The sequence below is a fragment of the Garra rufa genome, chromosome 3 (genome assembly GCF_049309525.1).
Source record: "Garra rufa chromosome 3, GarRuf1.0, whole genome shotgun sequence".
In the NCBI taxonomy this organism is placed as follows: Eukaryota; Metazoa; Chordata; class Actinopteri; order Cypriniformes; family Cyprinidae; genus Garra; species Garra rufa.
The window spans coordinates 22,464,036-22,485,290 of record NC_133363.1 but is presented as its reverse complement, the minus strand read 5'-3'; the positions used below and the strand labels follow the sequence as shown (position 1 = coordinate 22,485,290).

The 21,255-nt window shown below is 35.7% G+C and overlaps 1 protein-coding gene across 1 annotated transcript in view; it reads left to right on the top strand.

Moving 5' to 3' along the window:
• The window catches only part of arap2 (ArfGAP with RhoGAP domain, ankyrin repeat and PH domain 2), a 121,093-nt gene that overhangs the window by 78,368 nt on the left and 21,470 nt on the right, over positions 1-21,255 (top strand). The window contains exons 15-20 of the mRNA XM_073836578.1: positions 553-658; positions 5,660-5,807; positions 8,893-8,961; positions 13,002-13,076; positions 13,433-13,550; positions 16,684-16,812. Of these exons, the coding sequence (XP_073692679.1) occupies positions 553-658; positions 5,660-5,807; positions 8,893-8,961; positions 13,002-13,076; positions 13,433-13,550; positions 16,684-16,812 (645 nt within the window). The remainder of the gene's footprint in view (positions 1-552; positions 659-5,659; positions 5,808-8,892; positions 8,962-13,001; positions 13,077-13,432; positions 13,551-16,683; positions 16,813-21,255) is intronic.

The following is a 21,255-nucleotide window of genomic DNA, read 5'->3' as shown; positions in this document are numbered from 1 at the left end:
TCTATTCATCAAATAATCCTGAAAAAAAAAACTGTTTTTGATATTAATAATAATAATAATAATATAATGTTTCTTGAACAGCAAATCAACATATTAGAATAATTTCTGAAGGATCACATGACACTGAAGGCTGGAGCAATGATGCTGAAAATTTAGCTTTGATCACAGGAATAAATTACATACATAAATACATAAAATATATTCACATATAAAACAGTTATTTTAAATGGCAAAAATATTTTACATTTTTACTGTTTTTGCTGTACTTTGGAACAAATAAACACAGGCTTGGTGAGCAGAAGAGACTTCTTTAAAAAAACATAAAAAATCTTTTGACTGGTAATGTAATTAAAACACTTTTTATAGAAAATTAGTCAATCATGTAAGTATAAACCAGCACCAAACTACTGAATGCACTTTTGAATAGCTTGTCTATAAGTTTTACAGCAATTTTCAGGTTCTATCTTGTCATTTGTGTAGAATGCAAACAGAACTCTGTATGGATGCACTTACCTTTCTACTTTAAATAGTGTTTATTGTCCATAAATACAGATGAACAGGATGAGAATGTCAGAGTGCAAAAATATTCATCCTACATTCAGAGTTTACCCAAGGTCAACAGGTCAACTCTTGGTGCTCTGCTGCAGCATTTGTACAGGTAATTTCCCCTTTTGTCAACAACAACATTCTACAATAGCATCCTCTGAAGCCAGTCACATTTCCAGTTGGTATTGTGTTGATGTTTGAAGTCTGGTTAAATAGCTTACAGCAAACATGGGCACTTCAAACCCTCACTGGGTATGTCAGATTGCTCGAAATATTCTTGTAATGACTGTAATTGTTTGAAGAAGGCTTAATTGGCCCTTTTGGCATATTTGGAGTGTAGCCTAACATTTCCCTCATGATGTACGATAACCGTTTTGTTGTCTTCAGGTCTACACAGCATTTGCACCTACCTGCTTTTTTGGTTTTGTTGCTTATATGTGCTTTTATTTCAATCTCTACTCACTTGCTGTCATAGCTTTCTTGATAAAACTACCTTAAAGTTCTGCAAACAATAACACAGTGCCAACAAAAGCTTTTCTGATCAAATGTTTTTTCCAATACAATAAATGCTGTATTTATTTGACATGCAATTCAAAAGAGTAAGTCATTTAGAAACTTGGAAGTAATACTTAAAAGAGAAGTTCACTTTCAGACCAAAAATCGAAAGATAATCACCCCCTTGTTATCCAAGATGTTTGTCTTTCTCTCTTCAGTCGTAAAGAAATTATAGTTTTTGAGGAAAACATTTCAGGATTTCTCTCCATATAGTGGACTTCTATGGTGCCCCTGAGTTTGAACTTCTAAAATGCAGTTTAAATGCAGCTTCAAAGGACTCTATTGACAGATAATATTAATAATTTATATACTTTTTTTTTTTTTTTTTACCTCAAATGCTTGTCTAGCTCTGCATAGTCTCAGCCTCAGACGTCACGCCCACGGAACGTTGGCTAAACATCTGATGCATATGGTACACTTAACTGGAAACACTTCAGGAATGTCGAAGTCGTCATCTGATTAGTTGAATTTGATCGGATTTCCGGTTGACGCGAGTGTCGCGTTTATTTTCGGTTTATTTTGATTTACTCTTGTGTTTTGTTAAGAGGTGCTTATGCAGATGCCATTGTTGTTATACAACGTTCGCGAACAAATTACTGACTTACTGCTTGTTCTCCCTCTTCTTATTTAACTTTCAATGCTGTTTATTTCAGTGACTGCAGCTGAATTGTTGCACGCAAGTCTGTTGTTGTGGGGGCATTTTCACGCCCCGAAACGTGACCCTGAACGAAACGAACTGTGATTGGTTGTTTGACATGTCGGTCAAACGGCCTTATGGGCGGGCCTTGGCCAATTAATGCTTCTATGAATTCCAGACCTTCATCCGTCAGTCTGAAGGTCAGGCTACGCGAGACTAAGCTCTGCATGAACTCTGTGTATTCCAGTTTAAGACAGTTAGGGTATGTCAAAAAACTCCAATCTCATTTTCTCCTCCAACTTCTTAATCATCCTACATCGCTGCCGAAGTACCAAACCATTAACATGCAAAAAAGATCAAACACCCTTTGCAAAAAAAATATTCTCAGCTGGGATTGTTTAGAGCCCTTTGAAGCTGCATTTAAACTGCATTTTGGAAGTTCAAACTCGGGGGCACCATAGAAGTCCACTATATTGAGAGAAATCTTGAAATGTTTTCCTCAAAAAACATAATTTCTTTATGACTGAAAAGAGACAAACATGAACATCTTGAATGAGAAGGGGGTGAGTAAATTATCTGTAAATTTTTGTTCTGGAAGTGAACTTCTTTAAAAATCAATACTGTTAGTTAAAAGACAGTAAAGACTTTTATATTATATAAATCTATTTCAAATAAGTTCTGTTGTAATTTCCACAAAAATATTAAGAAGCACAACTGCTTTCAACATTGATAATAGTAACAAAAGTTCTAGAGCAGCAAATTGGAATTTTATATTGATTTCTAAAGGATCATGTGGCTCTAAAGAATGGAGGAATGGCTTCTAAACGTTCAGATTTGTATCGCAGGAATAAATTACAGTTTTAAAAATATGTTAATAGAAAACAGTTCACAATATTACCATTCCTGTTTTTTTTTTTTTTATCAAATGACTCGATGAGCATAAGAGACAGACTAAAAAACTTTTCAACAATAATTTATTTAAAGGTCCCATATTGTCAAAATCGAAAAATTTCCTGACTTTTTTCATGATAACTGAGGTCTAGGGGCTATGTAACTACCATATGAGTTTCAAAACAGTCAATCCACAGTAAACTGCACACAGCCTGAATAAAGTAGCTGTTCATTTTCACGAGCCGCTGTGACTTCCGTAACGATGTGACGTCCAATCTACTCAGTCACCGCCTTCAGTCACCACCCAGAGCACCAATCACGTCCCACCCTCCTTTTGTCAAACCCAGACAACATCGCGTCCATAACATTGCTAAGCAACAACAACACGAAAATAAGTGGAGAAAACCCTGTTCAGTCGATAGATGTCGAAACTACATCATTACACAGGCTTCAGAACAACGTGAATATAAGAGACCAGAGGCACGTCAACTTCAGCCTCTTTCACACAGCGATTCCGGTAAATACACGGATAATGTGTCCAGGCCCGGTTCTACGGGGGTGCTTGAGGGTGCTAAGCACCCTCAAACGAAATCAATAGCACCCTCACTTAAAGCTGTAATAATGTTATTTTATTGCAGATTTAGATAACAATCCAGTGCATAATCGTTAAAAAAAATTTATTGATTTATTTTTTGGCTGTAAGTATTAACAATGCCCTACCATATTGTAACGCATCAAAGCAGTCAATTAGAGCGTTGCATTTCAGCCCCGGCCGACTGGCCCACTTTTTTACACCTCTAGTTGCTGGGCTTCAAGGCTAATTTTCACGTCAAAGTTCAGAGGCGGGCGGGCACCGGTTTATCTGTTTTTGGTTTCTCCTTAATTTAATATTTTAGACATCCATAAATTATGGTGAAGAAAAAAATGGTGGAAACAACAGGAGACTTCACTTTTGCTTTCACTTTCGAGACCGTTACGGACGGCAGCGCAGCTGGAACAGATCCACGCTCAAGCACACAATATGCTGAAAATTACCACAAAGATAAATAAATAACACTGAATGTGTCGGGCCGGAAAGAGTAAAGCTTATTTAAATTATATATTAATAAACTAGTGTATTCAGAGTCAGCGTAACAAAAATCCTTTTTGGATGCGCCTTTAGAGAGAAATTTATCTTTACGGATTACATAATGAGAGAGTTTTTGTTTTCTATTTGTTTTATTTCGTTAAGTAATAATGTAAAACTATTTTATACGTTTTGTTAAGTGCACACAAATAAAAGTACGCTACACCCTTTACAGTACCGAATGATGTATTACTCTTACCTTTGTGAGCAAAATTGACAGATCATTTTAAATTGCTTCCACTGAAAAAAATGCACTGGCGCCCATGTCCTGCGTCTTTAGCTTCCACTCTCTGCATAAACTATTGGATATGCGCCTAATACCGCACATTTATATAGGTTTAACGTTTAAACTAACATTGTTTTATATTTGAACTATTTTATATCTATAGATTTTAGGCAAATCATGATGATTTGAGTAGGCAAACTGATCAAACAGACAGTCTACCGCTGGGCGCTGTTCGTTAAAAATAATAAAAGTACAATAAAAAAACAACAACTTATATTTACGAACAAATATGCTCCAAACGTTTTTTCTAAATTAACTTAATTCAAAATAAAACGAAACTAATTATAATCAATTTGCCATTGCATACCAAACTTAAGTATTTTGATTTTAAAATCTGGCTCAGGACGCGCGACATCAGCGGTAGACCGGCTCCAGAATTAAATCCCTGAGGCTGCTTTCACATTTATATTTTTGCCCCGTACATTACTTTGATATCACTGTGTTAGTCACTGCTATTTCGAGAATGAATCCAGCATAAATATTCAGATGTAATTCCCTAAACATGGCAGCGTGTATGTGTCCGAAAAAAGACAGTTTCATACAAATTGTGAATGGACTGTAGTCTGGAAAGTGTAGGCTACAATACGCGGTCCCTTTATTATCATCACTAAAAGCACTGAATTTATAGAGATCTCACAAAATTCCGTTATAATAATCAATAAAGCTTTCTAAACTACACAATGAGTCTTGTATTTATCGCGCCATCCCCCCATCCTACCCCCTAATGTCGCCTATGGGTATAAGTTTAGAGCACCCTCATTAATTTAGGAAGCACCCTCAGTGATTAAGTTCTGGAACCGGGCCTGAATGTGTCCCATGATTTGTTATGGAGTTGTTTGATTTGGTTCATTCACAGTTGTTTTCCGGAATCTATGCGTGCTTTACACACAACCCATAAAGACATGTGACGTTTGGATGTGAGATGTAATGCGACACGTACGTTTCACTAAACTGAAACTAACCTGAACAAACTGTGCTTCAGCGCTGATAGTGAGGAGCTGGCTCTGCCGGATCGCCGCTTCGTTCCACTTTGCACGTATTTTTTCGTCGTGAAGAGTCGCATGATAACGTGCATCATCACTACAACACTGCCTTTATGGTTCTGGCTTTTGTTCACACAGCGCTCGTTCCCGTAATTTTCCAGAATCAGCGCGCATTGTGAAAGGGGCTTTACTGAAGCAACAGTTATGTAGCTTACTGCATTCGGTGTTTGAAAAAGAAAAACATTATTATAAAAATATATATTATAAAATATATATAAAATATAAAACATATAAAAACATTATATATTCTTAAGGACATCAACAACTAAAATAAACCTCCAGAAATGTGTACAATATGGGACCTTTAAATAAAACATTTAAAATCAATCTATTTAAATGTTACAAGTGAATTTAGGCATCATAAAATAGTTATACTGCTTTACTACTGTATTTTAAAAAGCTTAACCTTGTAGATAATGCAACAGTTTTCACATGTTACACAGAATTCCCTGAATTCAGGAATGTATATATGTGTTTATTTGTATGGACGGTGTGTGTTTACTCATCAATGATTTATGTAGGTCTTTTTTCCAGCAGTATTCATATATTTATGCACATATATTACATCTGCACAGGATCCAGAGGTGCTCGCATATCAACCAGATGAACACGCCGAAGCTGGCATGTGTTTTCTCCTCGTGCCTGTTTCAGACGGAGGGACACACGACTCAGGAGACCCGCGTGGTGGAAGACCTCATCAACAATTACATCCAGCTCTTCTCTGTGAGTTAAACGTGTGTCCTCTCTCAGGATTCAGACCTAGTTGATCTGTCACTTAAAGTCCCGAGGGCCTGGTAAACACGAGACTGCTCCGATTTTCACTCTCCGCTTATTCATAGTATCATATTCACACCAATAGACATTTTATGATTTCACAGGTGTGTGGTGTTAATTAATCTTTAATAACGTTATACTCTTTTTATTAGTACACAAAAGAAAGACCTTGATTTAGTTATGGTTCTGCTTCATTGATCATTGACATTGATCTTCTTGTCCATTCTAATTATTGCTCATGAAAATAGATGTCTTTCTGTGTTGAACCCCTCATTTGAAGAGGGCTGTAGCAAACTGGCAAGCTACGGCTGTTTACCCATTACAGAGTATATGACAAACTCCATGGTGCTATGAACAGTGAAAAGCATTTCCATTCAACACCGCGAAATGCGCAGCTTTAGTGTAAGTGTGTGAAGAAGGGGACGGTGTTCGTGTTGCACTTGGACGCGTGCCTCTGTAATGGGATTTACAGTGCTGCGCTGTGCTAATTCCCCCTCGGCCCGCTCGTACATTCATGGGCCCCCTGGCTTCACACATACACGCGCTTGTACTTTTGGAGAGAGGGAGAACGTGTGAAACGTGAAGTTTAGTGTCACTAACAGCTATAATCTAGAGAAAAATATGGGAAATTTGATAGTAATATGTAGCATAACAGAGTCATGCAGGTGTAAATTAAAAGTTTAATATATGTTAACATTTTTTTGTTTTGTTTAAAAATGAGCCAACTTCTCAGTTATCTTTGTCAAACTACTAAGTAAATATCTCTTTAAAAAAAAAAATTTATTAACCCTCTGGTTGTGTTCAGGTCAAATTGACCCGAAAAAGATTTTCTTTTTCCCGAAAATACTAGTTAACGTTTTCGCATTGGATTCAAACTTACTGACTTTGATCACACAGGGCATAAGTACTTTTTGTTTTTAAATTGTCGCAATTTTTTTGTGGGTTTTATTTTACCTAGTCACACTTGTGGTGCTCCCGGTCAAAAATTAACAGACTCCAAACAGTTGCTTATAAATCTCTCATTATGCTATATTGGATTCATTCTTTTTGTCAACTTGTTTTCTTTCATGTAGGACTGGTTTTGTGTTTCTATTTGCATCTGATTAATCGTAGGCCTCATTTATCTGAGAGTAGGTACCTCGCTTTTTGAGTGAAAAAATCATATTTTATGAATAATTTTCACAATATTAAACAAAAAATGATAAACATTTGCACAGTTTATTACACTAGTGTTCTTTAATGTTTGAGGAAGTTTGCTTTTAAATGCTTTTTTTTTTTTTGTACAAAATTGCAAAAAGTCACACTTGTGTTCCCGGTCAAAAATGACCGGACTCCAAACAATTGCTTATAAATCTCTCATTTTTCTATATTATCACCAACTAATAATTTTGTCCTTTTTGTCAACTTGTTTTCTTTCATTTAGGACTGGTTTTGTGTTTCTATTTGCATCTGATTAATCTTAGGCCTCATTTATCTGAGAGTAGGTACCTCGATTTTTGAGTGAAAAATCATTTTTTATGAATAATTTTCACAATATTAAACAAAAAATTATAGACATTTGCACAGTTTATCACACTAGTGTGCTTTATTGTTTAATGAGGAAGTTTGCTTTTAAATGCTTTTTTATTGTACAAAATTGCAAAAAGTCACACTTGTGTTCCCGGTCAAAAATGACCGGACTCCAAACAATTGCTTATATTTGTATTTTCATTCTTTTCATTCTATTTGCATCTGATTAATCTTAGGCCTCATTTATCTGAGAGTAGGTACCTTGCTTTTTGAGTGAAAAAATCATATTTTATGAATAATTTTCACAATATTAAACAAAAAATGATAAACATTTGCAGTTTATCACACTAGTGTTCTTTAATGTTTGAGGAAGTTTGCTTTTAACTGCATTTTTTTTTTTTGGTACAAAATTGCAAAAAGTCACACTCCAAACAATTGCTTATAAATCTCTCATTTTTCTATATTATCACTAAATATTAGTTTCATTCTTTTTTTCAACTTGTTTTCTTTCATTTAGAACTGGTTTTGTGTTTCTATTTGCATCTGATTAATCGTAGGCCTCATTTAACTTCGTTTTTGAGTGAAAAAATATTTTTTAGGAATAATTTTCACAATATTAAACTAAAAATTATAAACATTTACACAGTTTATCACACTAGTGTGCTTTATTGTTTAATGAGGAAGTTTGCTTTTAAATGCTTTTTTTTTTCTTTTTCTTTTACAAAATTGCAAAAAGTCACACTTGTGGTGTTCCTGGACAAAAATGACCGGACAATTGCTTATAAATCTCAATTTTTTTCTATATTATCACTAAATATTAGTTTAATTCTTTTTGTCAACTTGTTTACTTTCATTTAGAGCTGGTTTTGTGTTTTTATTTACATCTGATTTAATCGTATGCCTCATTTATCTGAGAGTAGGTACCTTGATTTTTGAGAGAAAAAAATATTTTTTTCGAATAATTTTCACAATATTAAACAAACAAACAATTATAAACATTTGCACAGTTTATCACACTAGTTTGCTTTAATGGTTACAAGTTTGCTTTTAAATGCGTCTTTTGTACAAAATTAAAAAAAAAAAATGAGCTTGCACAATTAGATATCAATTATCGTCCATAGCAATATCAAAACTCGTCTGATAGCGTATGTTATTGGCCATTCAGAGGCTTGAACTGTAAAGGAATATTTCACTCAAAAATGAAAGTTCTGTTATAAATTACTCACCCTCATGTTTTTCTAAACTTGTTATACCTTCATCAAAATATCTGAATTTGTGTTCTGAAGATGAACGAAGGTCTTACAGGTTTCAAACGACATGAGGGTGAGTAATTAATGACAGAATTAGCATTTTGGGTGCACTATCCCTTTAAGTTTTCTGGCATGCCATTTCAAACAGGTCCACTTATGGGATGCTTTTTGAAGACTTTAAATGCCCTGACTTTGCTGTTGGGGATGTGAGCAGGTCTGTTTACTGTGCACTGGGGCTTTAATCTCTGTTTATCTGTGTGGGTCCATTAAAACAGGTCAATGAAGAGCAGGTTAGGCAAATGGAGAAAGAAAACAGCTTTATCACCAGGTGGAAGGACACCACGGTAAGTCACCCCTTTTAACCTTTCTGTTAAATAGGTGTGTGTGTGTGTGTGTGTGTGTGTGTGTGTGTGTTTGCGGGTGTGAGACAAAGCTCTTTCTAAAGCATGATGTTACAGGCCATAAATGTGTGCGTTTAGCTTTTAACCGCCTTGTGTTGGCATATATGTGTGTACGTTTTCACAGGTCACAGAATCACTTTGACCTGTATTGGTATTGTTTTGAGCAAATTAGAGCAAACAGCAAGCTCTTTGTGCTACCTAACCTTTCTGTCTCCTGCTTTATACCTCGCTGGCACCATAAGGAACAATTTGTTCAGATAAGATGAAAAACAAATTAATCTTCCTTTGTTTGCTGCTGTCCAAGTTTAAAAAGTTTCTGTGTATGTGTTCAAGTAGGGGCAAGGACAGTGTTGGAACTGACCCATGAAAAATACTTGAAGATTTGAATGCTTAAACACATTCACACACATTCGCACAATACAGTTCCAGTCAAAAGTCATTTTTAATTCATAAATTGAAAGCATGATCACCACAGAAGAGATAAATTTACATCATTTTTATTTGAAATGCATTTTTAATGTATTTTTCACAAACATATGTTATGTCACTGGCTCATTTATGTATGAAAAATTCAGCCTTTAGATTTGACTCAATGGACAATAATCTATTTAGATAATCTCACTGTAATCTTGGAATTAATCTAGATTAATCTAGTTTAAAATGGCTAATTTGAATTCTGCCGAAGGCATTCAGAATATGTGTGCTATCCAAATAATGACTAAAAGTCAGTCTTTGAGAACGGGTTTCTCAAGCCAGGTGGCGCATTAGACCAGGGGCTCATTTCCTGTTTCCAAAATGCATCACAAACTGCTTGACAATTGCATTTACAACACAATTAACTATACAAACTTGTGTAACCAACTATTTCTACACTGCATGTACTTCTGCGTAAAAGGCTGCAGGCATGGATATCTGCGTGCATAGTCTTCGGTTAAACTTTTAGAAGCGTCAATTCAGTTGTTGCATATAGTTTAATGTCTTTATTTTGGGATTATCAAAGTAAATTATAACTCACGCACGTGCCCCAGTAAAAAGGGTCTAGCAACGCCCCTGCCCTGAAGCAAACCCGGCGGCTTCATAGCTGCATCCATGTTAGCATGTCTCGTTTGATGTGGTAATTTCACAGTAGACATACACACAGGTTCGAAGACTCGTTCTCGCCCCCTACAGTGCAAACCCAGCTCCCAACCCAACTTTGAGAATAGATTAACGGCTATATTTTTTTATTGCCCGATAAGAGTCTCACGTTAACGCAGCACGTTAACGCTGATATATATATATATTTAAGTAAAACTGTCCCAATAGTGACACCAGAAGGTAAAGTTGCAGTGGGTGTCCACATCTCTTTTGCCTCCCCTGGGCCCATTGAGTTTTAACAGATCACCTAAAGTGTGCCATGAGTTTGGTGGAGGGTAATTGAGAATGAAAAGGGGGAAGTCACATGAGAGGAGGCAATGCCTTCATCACGACATGATTGGATATGACTGGTTATGTTCGGCTGTGTTTGGTTCATCTGATAAATCCCACCTCTTGTGTTTGCGCACGTTCCTTTATAAGTGTGATTAATACATTATGAGTACATTTTCAAATGAGTGCTTAAAATATCAAGTTTTTGTGCTAATATGTGATGTATACCTAGTGCAGCTTTAGGTTTCCAGGTAAACCTCGATATTACAGTCATACTAAAATAGTTCTGATAATTCGCTGTGAACCCACTATTTCCTAAGAATTTGTTGATTAATGTAGACCAGGGCTGCCCATTCCAGATCTCCAGGAATAGGGTTGAGCACCCCCAATGTAGACTGTCGTTGTTCTAATTACTTTGTTTAATAATAAAGAATGTAGACATTTTTGGTTTACAAACTGTAGTTTCATCAGTTAGTCACGTTAGTCATACTTGCGATAGAGTTTCTGGTTGAGCAACTGCATCTGTATCATCCTTGGACTCGGGCTCGAATTAATAAGATAATATCAATGTCCTTTTTTTTAACCTTTCAACCAAAAAAATGAGTTATCGTAATGGGCGTTTTGTTTCTGACATACATTGTATATACGGAAAGAGCAGTCACAACAGACTTGGCCAGCTGACCAATCAAAGCAGAGTAGGCGTATGGATGGGAGGGGTTTGCAGACCTTAAACTCAGAACTGCTTCGAATGAATTGTTTTGAAATCTTTGCAAAATGATTCTAATATAAAATGTATATTCTGAGAAAATTACAATGTTTTCTGAACTTAGATGCATTAAAATAAAACATGTTTTAGGGGACTACAATATTAGGAGACTTTAAAATACCATATAACCTGCTTTTTAGCAATATAATGGCGTTAATAGGAAGCCTAATTTTACAGCTCACACACTTAGATATAACCACTTTGTTACATCAAAATAAGACTTAAAATGGCATGATCTGTGGCAGTTTTTAGTGAGTAATCAGCTTAGTGAAAATGAAAGTAAATCTCCATGTCTGTGACCAATAATTACAGAACTTTGATGACTGATGATCTGAACAATTAAAAAAAAGTTTAAAGAATTTTTTTTTTTTTGAGGAAAACATTTCAGGATTTCTCTCCATATAATGGATATGTATGGTGCCCCTGAGTTTGAACTTCCAAAATTCAGTTTAAATGCAGCTTCAAAGGGCTCTAAATGATCCCAGCCGCGAAAGAAGGGTCTTATCTAGCGAAACAATTGGTTATTTTCGACAATTGAGAATTTATATACTTTTTAACCTCAAATGCTCGTTTTGTGTCGTCTCTGTGGTGCATGCGTAATAAATGTGATCCGGGTCAATACAGTTAGGGTATGTCGAAAAACTCCCATCTCATTTTCTTGCCCGTCCCACATTGCTGCAGAAGTACAAAGAAGATCAAACGGCCTTTACAAAAAAAGGTAAAACAGCGTTGTAGGACGATTTTGAAGTTGAAGACGAAAACGAGATGGGAGTTTTTCAACATACACTAACTGTATTGACCCGAATTACACAGACTACGCATGCACATCGCAGAGACAAGATGAGCATTTGAGATTAAAAAGCATGTAAATTGTCAATTTGCTTTTTCGAAAATAACAGATCATTTCGCTTCTTCCTTGGCTGGGATCATTTAGAGCCCTTTGAAGATGCGTTTAAACGGCATTTTGGAAGTTCAAACTTGGGGGCACCATACATATCCATTAAATGGAGATAAATCCTGAAATGTTTTCCTCAAAAAACATAATAAGAAAGACAGACATGAACTTTTTTTTCCCTTCTTTTTCTAAAGAAGAAAATTTGACTAGGTCATGAATTTGATTTAAAAAACAAAAGACTTTGAGGACTTTGCCTCCTCATTTTAGAAGACCACTTCACACCACTGTTATACACATGTAATTTTAAAGTAAATTATTTTTAATATAATGAAAACATTTTAAGTCCCGCTGTTTGCTGAGGCTCCCCAGTGGGTCTCGGCTCCCTTGTTGAAAACCACTGCTCTAAATCATATAAAAGAAACATGTATTTGTCGAAACTTTTGACTATTACTATTCTGTGGCTGCTAAATAATCATGTTTTGTTGTATAAGTCACAGAGTGTTTATACACTGTTCTTATGGAATGTTATAGAAGCATATGTGTCATTTACGCTACATTTAAATACATTTTGCCAAATCAGTTTTATTCGTTTAGAAGAGGAGCTTTAATCTGTTGTTTACATGAGCTAAGATGTTTGCCAGCTTTTGTTGTGTAATGCTGCTAAATGATGTGTGGGACTCCAGCTGTGTGTCATTTAGTCAGACACACACAGACGCTGGTCGGAACTGAATGGGCTGCTGATTGCTTTTGTATTATATCCACAAAGACAGTTGGGTGCTTAGTTTCTTAGAAAAGCCTTAGAAAAGCCGTTCAATCTATCTGTCTGTCTTTCTTTTTTACATTATATTTATATGAATTAAGTATGTATTTAAAGTTGTGTGTGTTTAGCCTATCTGTGTGTACCTGTGTTTGCAGTTCTCTCCTGCTGGTGACCTGATATTTGAAGTCTACTTGGAAAAAAAGGAGCCAGAGAAGTGCTGTTTAATCAAGGTTTGTTTCCCTCGCTCTTGCTCTCTGTGGTGTGTGTGTGTGACTGTCTGGCTGTCTGTGTGTGAACCTAGAGGGTATTCTGCCACAGACTAAATCAAACTGCAGTTAATCAAAGGCATGTTTGATTTAATTGTGAGAGTAATTGTGTTTTATCAGTAGTCAAGGTAAACCTCAGTTAATAGAGGTTGCTTCAGAGTGTTTTTCTTCTCTTGACACTTCTTTGATATCTCTTTTTTCCTATTTTCCCTCTCATTTCTCCTCCAGCAAAAGTAGATAAGTCCTTTAGCAAAAGGAAATGAAGTCTTGAGCATTTAAAACACTGAAAACAGAATGATAGTGATGTCTGTGTCTTTAAGGTGTCTCCTAGTATGAGGTCAGACGAGCTTGCCGTCAGCACTCTGGAGATGAAGGGGATTGAGGTCAAAGCTCAAGATCTCTGGACCACGTTTGAGGTCATTGAGAATGGAGAGATGGGTAAGGGCCCTTCTGCTTTCAAATACTTAAGTTTAACTAACAAGTGAATTCTACATAAAGCATCTTTTTATAAGTCTATAACAAATTATTAGAGCATTTAATGATGTTCCTCTAAGGCTTACACACACATTAAAATGCTTCAATAGCTAAGTGAATGTGCATGATTAGTACTATTATTATTTCATGAGGGTTATGAGAAACTATTAACAGATTGTGATGCATTGGTGGGAGGGGGGGACAGGTGGTGTAAGAGTGATTTTTGCCAATAGCGAGCATTGTTTTTCTATTTTACAAATTACAACTTGATAATGGATCTATTTTGCACTTGAGTGTGTTTTCCAATCATAGTCAGATTGGCTGGCGATAATTACAAATTTGCACCACATAATTATGCTTGTGTGGAGGACAAGCCCAAAGCACAAACAGTTTTTTGGGGGGTGGTGGTGATGATAAGGATTGATTGTTTGTTTTTGTTTTTCATGTAATCTGTATGTTTTTGTTAAATTAACTGATATAAGAATATACAATCCTGCTGATTCTACTTCTTTGTATGGCCAAAACATACTATATACACTGCTGTTCAAAAGTTTGTGATCACTAAGGTTTTTAAACAAGTAATTTCTGCTTATCAAAGCTGTGTTTTTTTTATTACAAATGCAAATGCAATATATATATATATATATATATATATATATATATATATATATATATATATATATATATGTGTATATGTGTGACCCTGGACCACAAAACCAGTCATAAGGTAAAATTTTACAAAACTGAGATTTATACATCATATGAAAGCTAAATAAATAAGCTTTCTATTGATGCATAGTTTGTTTGGATAGAACAATATTTGACCGAGATACATCTATTTGAAAATCAGGAATCTGAGGGTGCAAAAAAATCAAAATACTGAGAAAATCACCTTTAAAGTTGTCCAAATTAGGTTCTTAACAATGCATTTTACAAATCATAAATTACATTTTGATATATTTACAGTAGGAATTTTACAAAAAATCACCATGGAACATGATCTTTACTTAATTTCCTAATGATTTTTGGCATAAAAGAAATATATATAGTATATATATAGTGTCTCAAAAATGTGAGTACACCTCTTACATTTCAGCAATAATTTTATTATATCTTCTCAAGGGACAATACTATAGAAATAAAACTTGGATATACTTTAGAGTAGTCAATGTGCAGCTTGTATAGCAGTATAGATTTACTGTCCTCTATAAAATTACTCAACATACAGCCATTATTGTCAAAATAGCTGGCAACAAAAGTGAGTACACCCTAAGTGATAACAGCAGTATGTTGTTTAAAAATGCAAAGCCACATGTCCTGTTCATCATGTTTATGTTTTTGTCTGCTTGACAGGACCATACAAAGTCGTGTATCTTATATTAGAGCATTTAAAATTAGGTGATTTAAGTACAATTCTCTAATACTGACCAATGGATGTTCAACATGGCACCTCATGGCAAAGAACACTCTAAAGATTTGAGAGTTAGAATTGTTGCTCTCCACAAAGATGGCCAAGGCTATTAAAAGTTCAGTAACACCCTGAAACCGAGTTACACTACAGTGGTCAGGGTCATACAGAGGTTTTCCAAGATGGGTTTCATTCAGAACAGGCCTTGCAAGCGTCGATCAACGAAGTTGAGCAGTCATTCTGTGCGTCAGGTGCAGAACCTGGCTTCAAAAAACAGATGCATGAGTGCTGCCAGCATTGCTTTAAAGGTTGCAGAAGTAGAAGGTCAGCTTGTCAGTGCTTAGACCATACACTTCAACAAGTTGGTTTGCATAGGCGTCGTCCCAGAAGGAAACCTCTTCTGAAGCTGGCTCACAAGAAAGCCCGCAAACAGTTTGCTGAAGACAACCTGTCCAAGAGCATGAATTACTGGAACCATGTCCTGTGGTCTGATGAGACTATAAGATAAACTTGTTTGCCTCAGATGGTGTCCAGCATGTGTGGCAACGTCTAGCAGCTCCGTGAGGAGTGGAAGAGGATCCCAGCAACAACCTGTGCAGCTCTGGTCAATTCCATGCCCAGGATGATTAAGCCAGTGCCAGATAACAATGGTGGTAACACAATATATTGACACCTTGGACAAGTTCACTTAGGGTATACTCACTTTTGTTGCCAGCTATTTTGACAATAATTGCCGTATGTTGAGTAATTTTCAGGGGACAATATGTTTATACTGCTATACAAGCTGCACATTAACTACTCTAAACTATATCCAAGTTTCATTTCTGTAGAATAAGATATACTAAAGTGATTGCTAAAATGTGAGGGGTGTACTCACTTTTGTGACATACTGTATATATTGTGAAATATTATTGCAATTTAAAATAGTGGTTTTCTATTTTAATATACTTTAAAATAGAATTTATTCCTGTGATGCAAAGCTGAATTTTCAGCATCATTCCTCCAGTCAGTATATATATATTTGGAATCTGTGTTACTTTTTTCAGGATTCTTTGATGAATATAAGGTTAAAAAGTACAGTATTGTTTTTTAATAGAAATCTTTTGTAACAATATACATTACTGTTCAAGTTTGGGTTCAGGTCATTTTTTTTCCTTTGTTTTTTTTTTATTTTTTAATACTTTTATTCAGCAAGAATGTGTTAAATTGATACAAGTAATTGTAAAGACTTGTATTGTTAGAAAAGATTTTTGTTTTGAATAAATAAATAATCCTGAAAAAAAGTATTGCAGGTTCCAAAAAAATATTAAGCAGTACAACTGTTCAGCTTTGCATCACAGAAATAACTAATTTTAAAGTATATTAGATTTTTTTCTGTATTTTGAACAAATAAATGGAACTTTGATAAGTTCTTTAAAAAAAAAAAAAAATCGTACTGATTCCAAACTTCTGAATGGCAGTGTACACAAACATTCACACAAATGTATGCTTAACACATCAAATGTATTGCATTCTGACACGCTTTGGAGCGCAATGTTGTATTAAATCAAGCTTGCATACCTAGAAGCTAAAAGTGTTAACATATTTGCATAGCATATGTTTCTGGCCTTTCTATTGTGTTGAGTTGCAATCAATTGTGAAACAAGTTAGATGGAGATTTGCATTTCTCTCATTTCTCTCTGTGCTCAGAGCGGCCCTTACACTACAAAGAGAAAGTTCTGGAGCAGGTATTGGAGTGGAGCTCTCTGGAGGATCCCAGCTCAGCCTTCCTGCTCATTAAGAAATATTCTGGTTCTAAAATGACAGATTCCAACTCAGGTACCAACAGTGAATGTCCTAATGCACTCTAGCAGATTGCTCTAAACCAGGGGTCGGCAACCTTTTGGGGATGAAGTGACATTTTAAATTTTTCTGGTTACCACTGTGCAACTATTTTCAAAAGTTTCTTTATGTTATTGTTTAAATTAGACTTTGAAAACAGATTTACAATGTGGCCTATTAAACACCACTGTATGCATGTGTGTGTGTGTCTGACAAGGCCAGTTGTGCATTAAAACTGTTCAGTTGAATGACCGTTCTATATTAATGCGCAGCTCAAATACACACATCACTCACACACAGAACAACATTCAGGAGCTCAGAAACATGTTGTCAATGCTGCCCCGTGACTTTTATTAATCAATACTAAATTCGCTACATTGTATTTCTTTGGAGCGAGAAGGTAAAATTGTTGTTTTTGAAGTAACTTAACTCAGCTTCATTGTTTGTAGAGAGAAACACAGACGAAGTCTGTAATTCACATGGGCAACTTTAATCTTTCTCACACACACACACACACAACGGCCATATTTGAGAAAAAAGTTGAGTAGTTTGCATTACTGGATATATTCATTTAACATTTCTTTCGTAAAAGAGTTGACTAATGTGATTTGCTACATATATCATGCCTCGCTCTCGTTCAACATTAACCCTTAAATGCATACCTTGGGTCTTTAGTGGCCCGGGACGTCATTCACTACCCTCTCCCTTCTTCATTTTTTCAAGTTTGTCATCAACCTTATTAGTATTCCTTAATCTATTCATTATAAACAATATAACAAGAATAAAATATAAAAGAATATCTGTTTTCTGATTATTTTTTGTAAAAAGTGTATAGGGTCCCTAGAGACCTGAGGTGTGAAATAGTGTAAGTAATGTTTTTTGTGTGCAAAAATATGTGAATATCTGCTGACTTAATATGTGCAATTCACCTTTATTCCTCAAAGTGATGTTTCACTCATAATTATCACAGGCATAAAACAAAAGAATATCATCAGGACAAATTGAACTGGTTTGAATGGCTTTACTGCAGAGCAATTACTGTATGCCATAAAATATAAATGTAACTGTCATTTGATAGTAAATGTGGTGAATAAACGGCCAGCGATCAAAATATTGACTGTGAAGTCAATGAAAATGATAGTTTTGCGAATATGTTTGAGATTGCAAATGTGAGCTAGATGATGAATATAGTGTGAAAGTGCGCTCTGACGATGGCGGCGATGGAAAATCATTTGCTCAGATTGTTTCAAAAAGTAACAAAATACGCCTTGTTTTATTCTTCTGTAATTGTTCTTAAAATATCAAGAGAGTTTTTGCTATTGCAGAAGTTAGAGATCCATCCGTGCTGGATATATAGGTCTGGGTCACTAAAGACCCAAATATGTAATAATGATTGGCAAAACATTCGTGCATTTAAAGGTTGTATCAGCGATTTCTAGCCTAAAACATAAAGTGTCAAATTCAGCTGACCTTTCATCACGATCCGCTCGCTGCCTGCCCCATAAATTGTCTGTGAAAAAAACGCGTCTCTCTGGTCAGCCTAGGGTCCGAGATATGCCAAAAAAACAATCGGCACTACCAACCTTTCCACACAAAAACAAACAGTGTTCCAACCAATCAGCGTCAGGGATTTGGTGTTGTGGATTTTCGCCCCGCCTCCCTCACATCCCTGCACCAGTAGGAAAGTCCACAACACCAAACCCATGACGCTGATTGGTTGGAGCACTGTTTGGTTATCTGTGGTGTGTTGATAGCGCCGATTGTTTTTTTGGCATATCTCGGACCCTAGGCTGACCAGAGAGACGCGGTTTTTTCACAGACAATTTATGGGTCAGGCAGCGAGCGGATCGTGATGAAAGGTCAGCTGAAATTGACACTTTATGTTTTAGCCTAGAAATCGCTGATACAACCTTTAAGGGTTAAACTGACTCTTCAAGCTGGAATTCACACTCCCCCACCTGCTTTGATTTGATTGGCCATCTCAATTATTTTGACACTGATGAGTGCTGTTAGATCTCTGAGGCGTTGATCTGAAGCGCAGCGTCACGCAAATGATTTGTCGGAGCCACACGCATCTGTACTACACACGCAACTAGCACTAATTAATTCTCACACTTTAATAGTATTTATAGCTCCTAACAGACTGTGACTATGAGGAACGAGTACCTCAAAATGTACCTCAGTTTTTTCCTGTTGCCTAGTCAATATCCCTCTTAGCTGTGGTTGCCGACCCCTGCTCTAAACAATAATTAAACAACCTTGTTGTTTTATTACATTTACATTCAGCATTTAATTGGAGCCACATTCAGAGATCAGTTTTTGGTTATTCTTAGAGCTGTGCTTAATATTTTTCAGCCTTTTTATTATTCAGTAGCCTATATCTCTCAACATTTATGTATTCTGTTCACTAAATGAACACAAGGACGAATTATACTGTTTATTTAATTATTTTATTTTTTATGTGTTAGCATATTTGTACTAAAACATTAAAATGCCAATGGCAAAATAAAGCATTGAATTGGAGTTGAAAACAGACAGTTTCAACGGATGAATCACACTTCACCATAACACTGTTTTTGCTGTTGATGTTAAAATAAGAGATGCTATTAAAACTGTAGACATCTGTCTCAATTTTATATTCCATGTGGGATGTTAGTCCCACGTGGAATATAAAATTAAGACAGATGTCAGAGACTCCTGTATATATTTTCGTGTGATGACGCTAATAAGTCAATAAATTTGAGTTTTAAATTGATTAACTAAATTTATGGTCCCACTTTATATTAGTTGGCATTCACTACTATGTACTTACATTTAAATTAATAATTTGGTACAATGCACTTATTGTGTACATACGTGTTTTTACATTCCACTTATATTTTAAGAATACCTGCATGTAATTACATCTGTAATTGATTTCTATAATTAAAGTGAGGGAAAAAAATTATTTGATCCCCTGATGATTTTGTATGTTTGCCCACTGACAAAGAAATTATCAGTTTATAATTTGAATGGTAGGTTTATTGAACAGTGAGAGACAGAATAACAACAAAAAAATCCAGAAAAAAACACATTACGAAAAAGTTGATAAATTGATTTGCATTTTAATGAGTTAAATAAGTATTTGACCCCATCGCACAACATGACATAGTAGTTGGCGAGAAAACCCTTGTTTGCAATCACATAGGGTCAGATGTTTCTTGTAGTTGACCACCAGGTTTGCACACATCTCAGGAGGGATTTTGTCCCAGCTTCATTGCAGATCCTGTCCCTGACATCTTTGGACAGCTCTTTGGTCTTGGCCATGGTTTAGAGCAGGGATCCTCAAATCTGGCCCACAAGATCCATTTTCCTGCAGAGTTTAGCTCTAGCCCTAATCAAACACACCTGAGTATGCTAATCAAGGTCTTCAGGATCATTAGAGAATCACAGGTAGGTGAGTGTGATCAGGGTTGGAGCTAAGCTCTGCAGCGCATTGGCCCTCCAGGGTAAGATTTGAGGAACCCTGGTTTAGAGTTTGGAATCTGATTGATTGATTGCTTCTGTGGACAGGTGTCTCTTATATATAGTTAACAAGCTGAGATTAGTTCTACTTCTAAAGAGAGTGCTCCTAATCTCAGCTCATTACCTGTATAAAAGACACCTGGGAGCCAGAAATCTTGCAGATTGATAGGGGATCAAATACTTATTTCACTCATTAAAATGCAAGTCAAATTATAACTTTTTTGAAATGCGTTTTTCTAGATTTCTTTTTTATTCTGTCTCTCACTGTTCAAATAAAGCTACCATTAAAATTATCGACTGATCATTTCTTTGTCCGTGGGCAAACGTACAAAATCAGCCGGGGATCAAATAATTTTTCCTTCACTGTACATATAGCCTATAATTACACTGTAGACCCATCCATTACACCTTAACCCACCCTTAAACCTACCCATACCACTAAACCTTTCTAACCTAACCCGTATCCCACCTCAATAGCAGCAGAAGCATTACAATATGAACACAGTAAGGACATTGTACTTATTTTTGGATGTAAGTACATAGTAGTTAAGGCCACCTAATATAAAGTGGGACCGAATTAACTTTACGGCCAACAAAATCATTGCAAATATATAATAAATTGCCTGATAAATTGCCTAGCTCTAGTTACTATCAGTCATAAAGTTTTCCGATTCTGGCCTAATTTCATAACTTTTTAGAGTCTCCGTACCAATTTCCTGATCAATTTCTCACTCTTGATGATAAATGGAGTAGTTGCAGAAAAGCATAGCAGGTTTTTTTTTTAGAAAGTGCATTTACTCTCTTTTTGGTTTCCTATTGAAACCATCAGTAACGGCATCCAGAAATCATAATTTCGTACCTGCGCTGAGTAATAGCTTCCCTGCATGCCTCACTAAAGATATTAATATATATTAAGCAGTGCTGTGATGCTCAGGT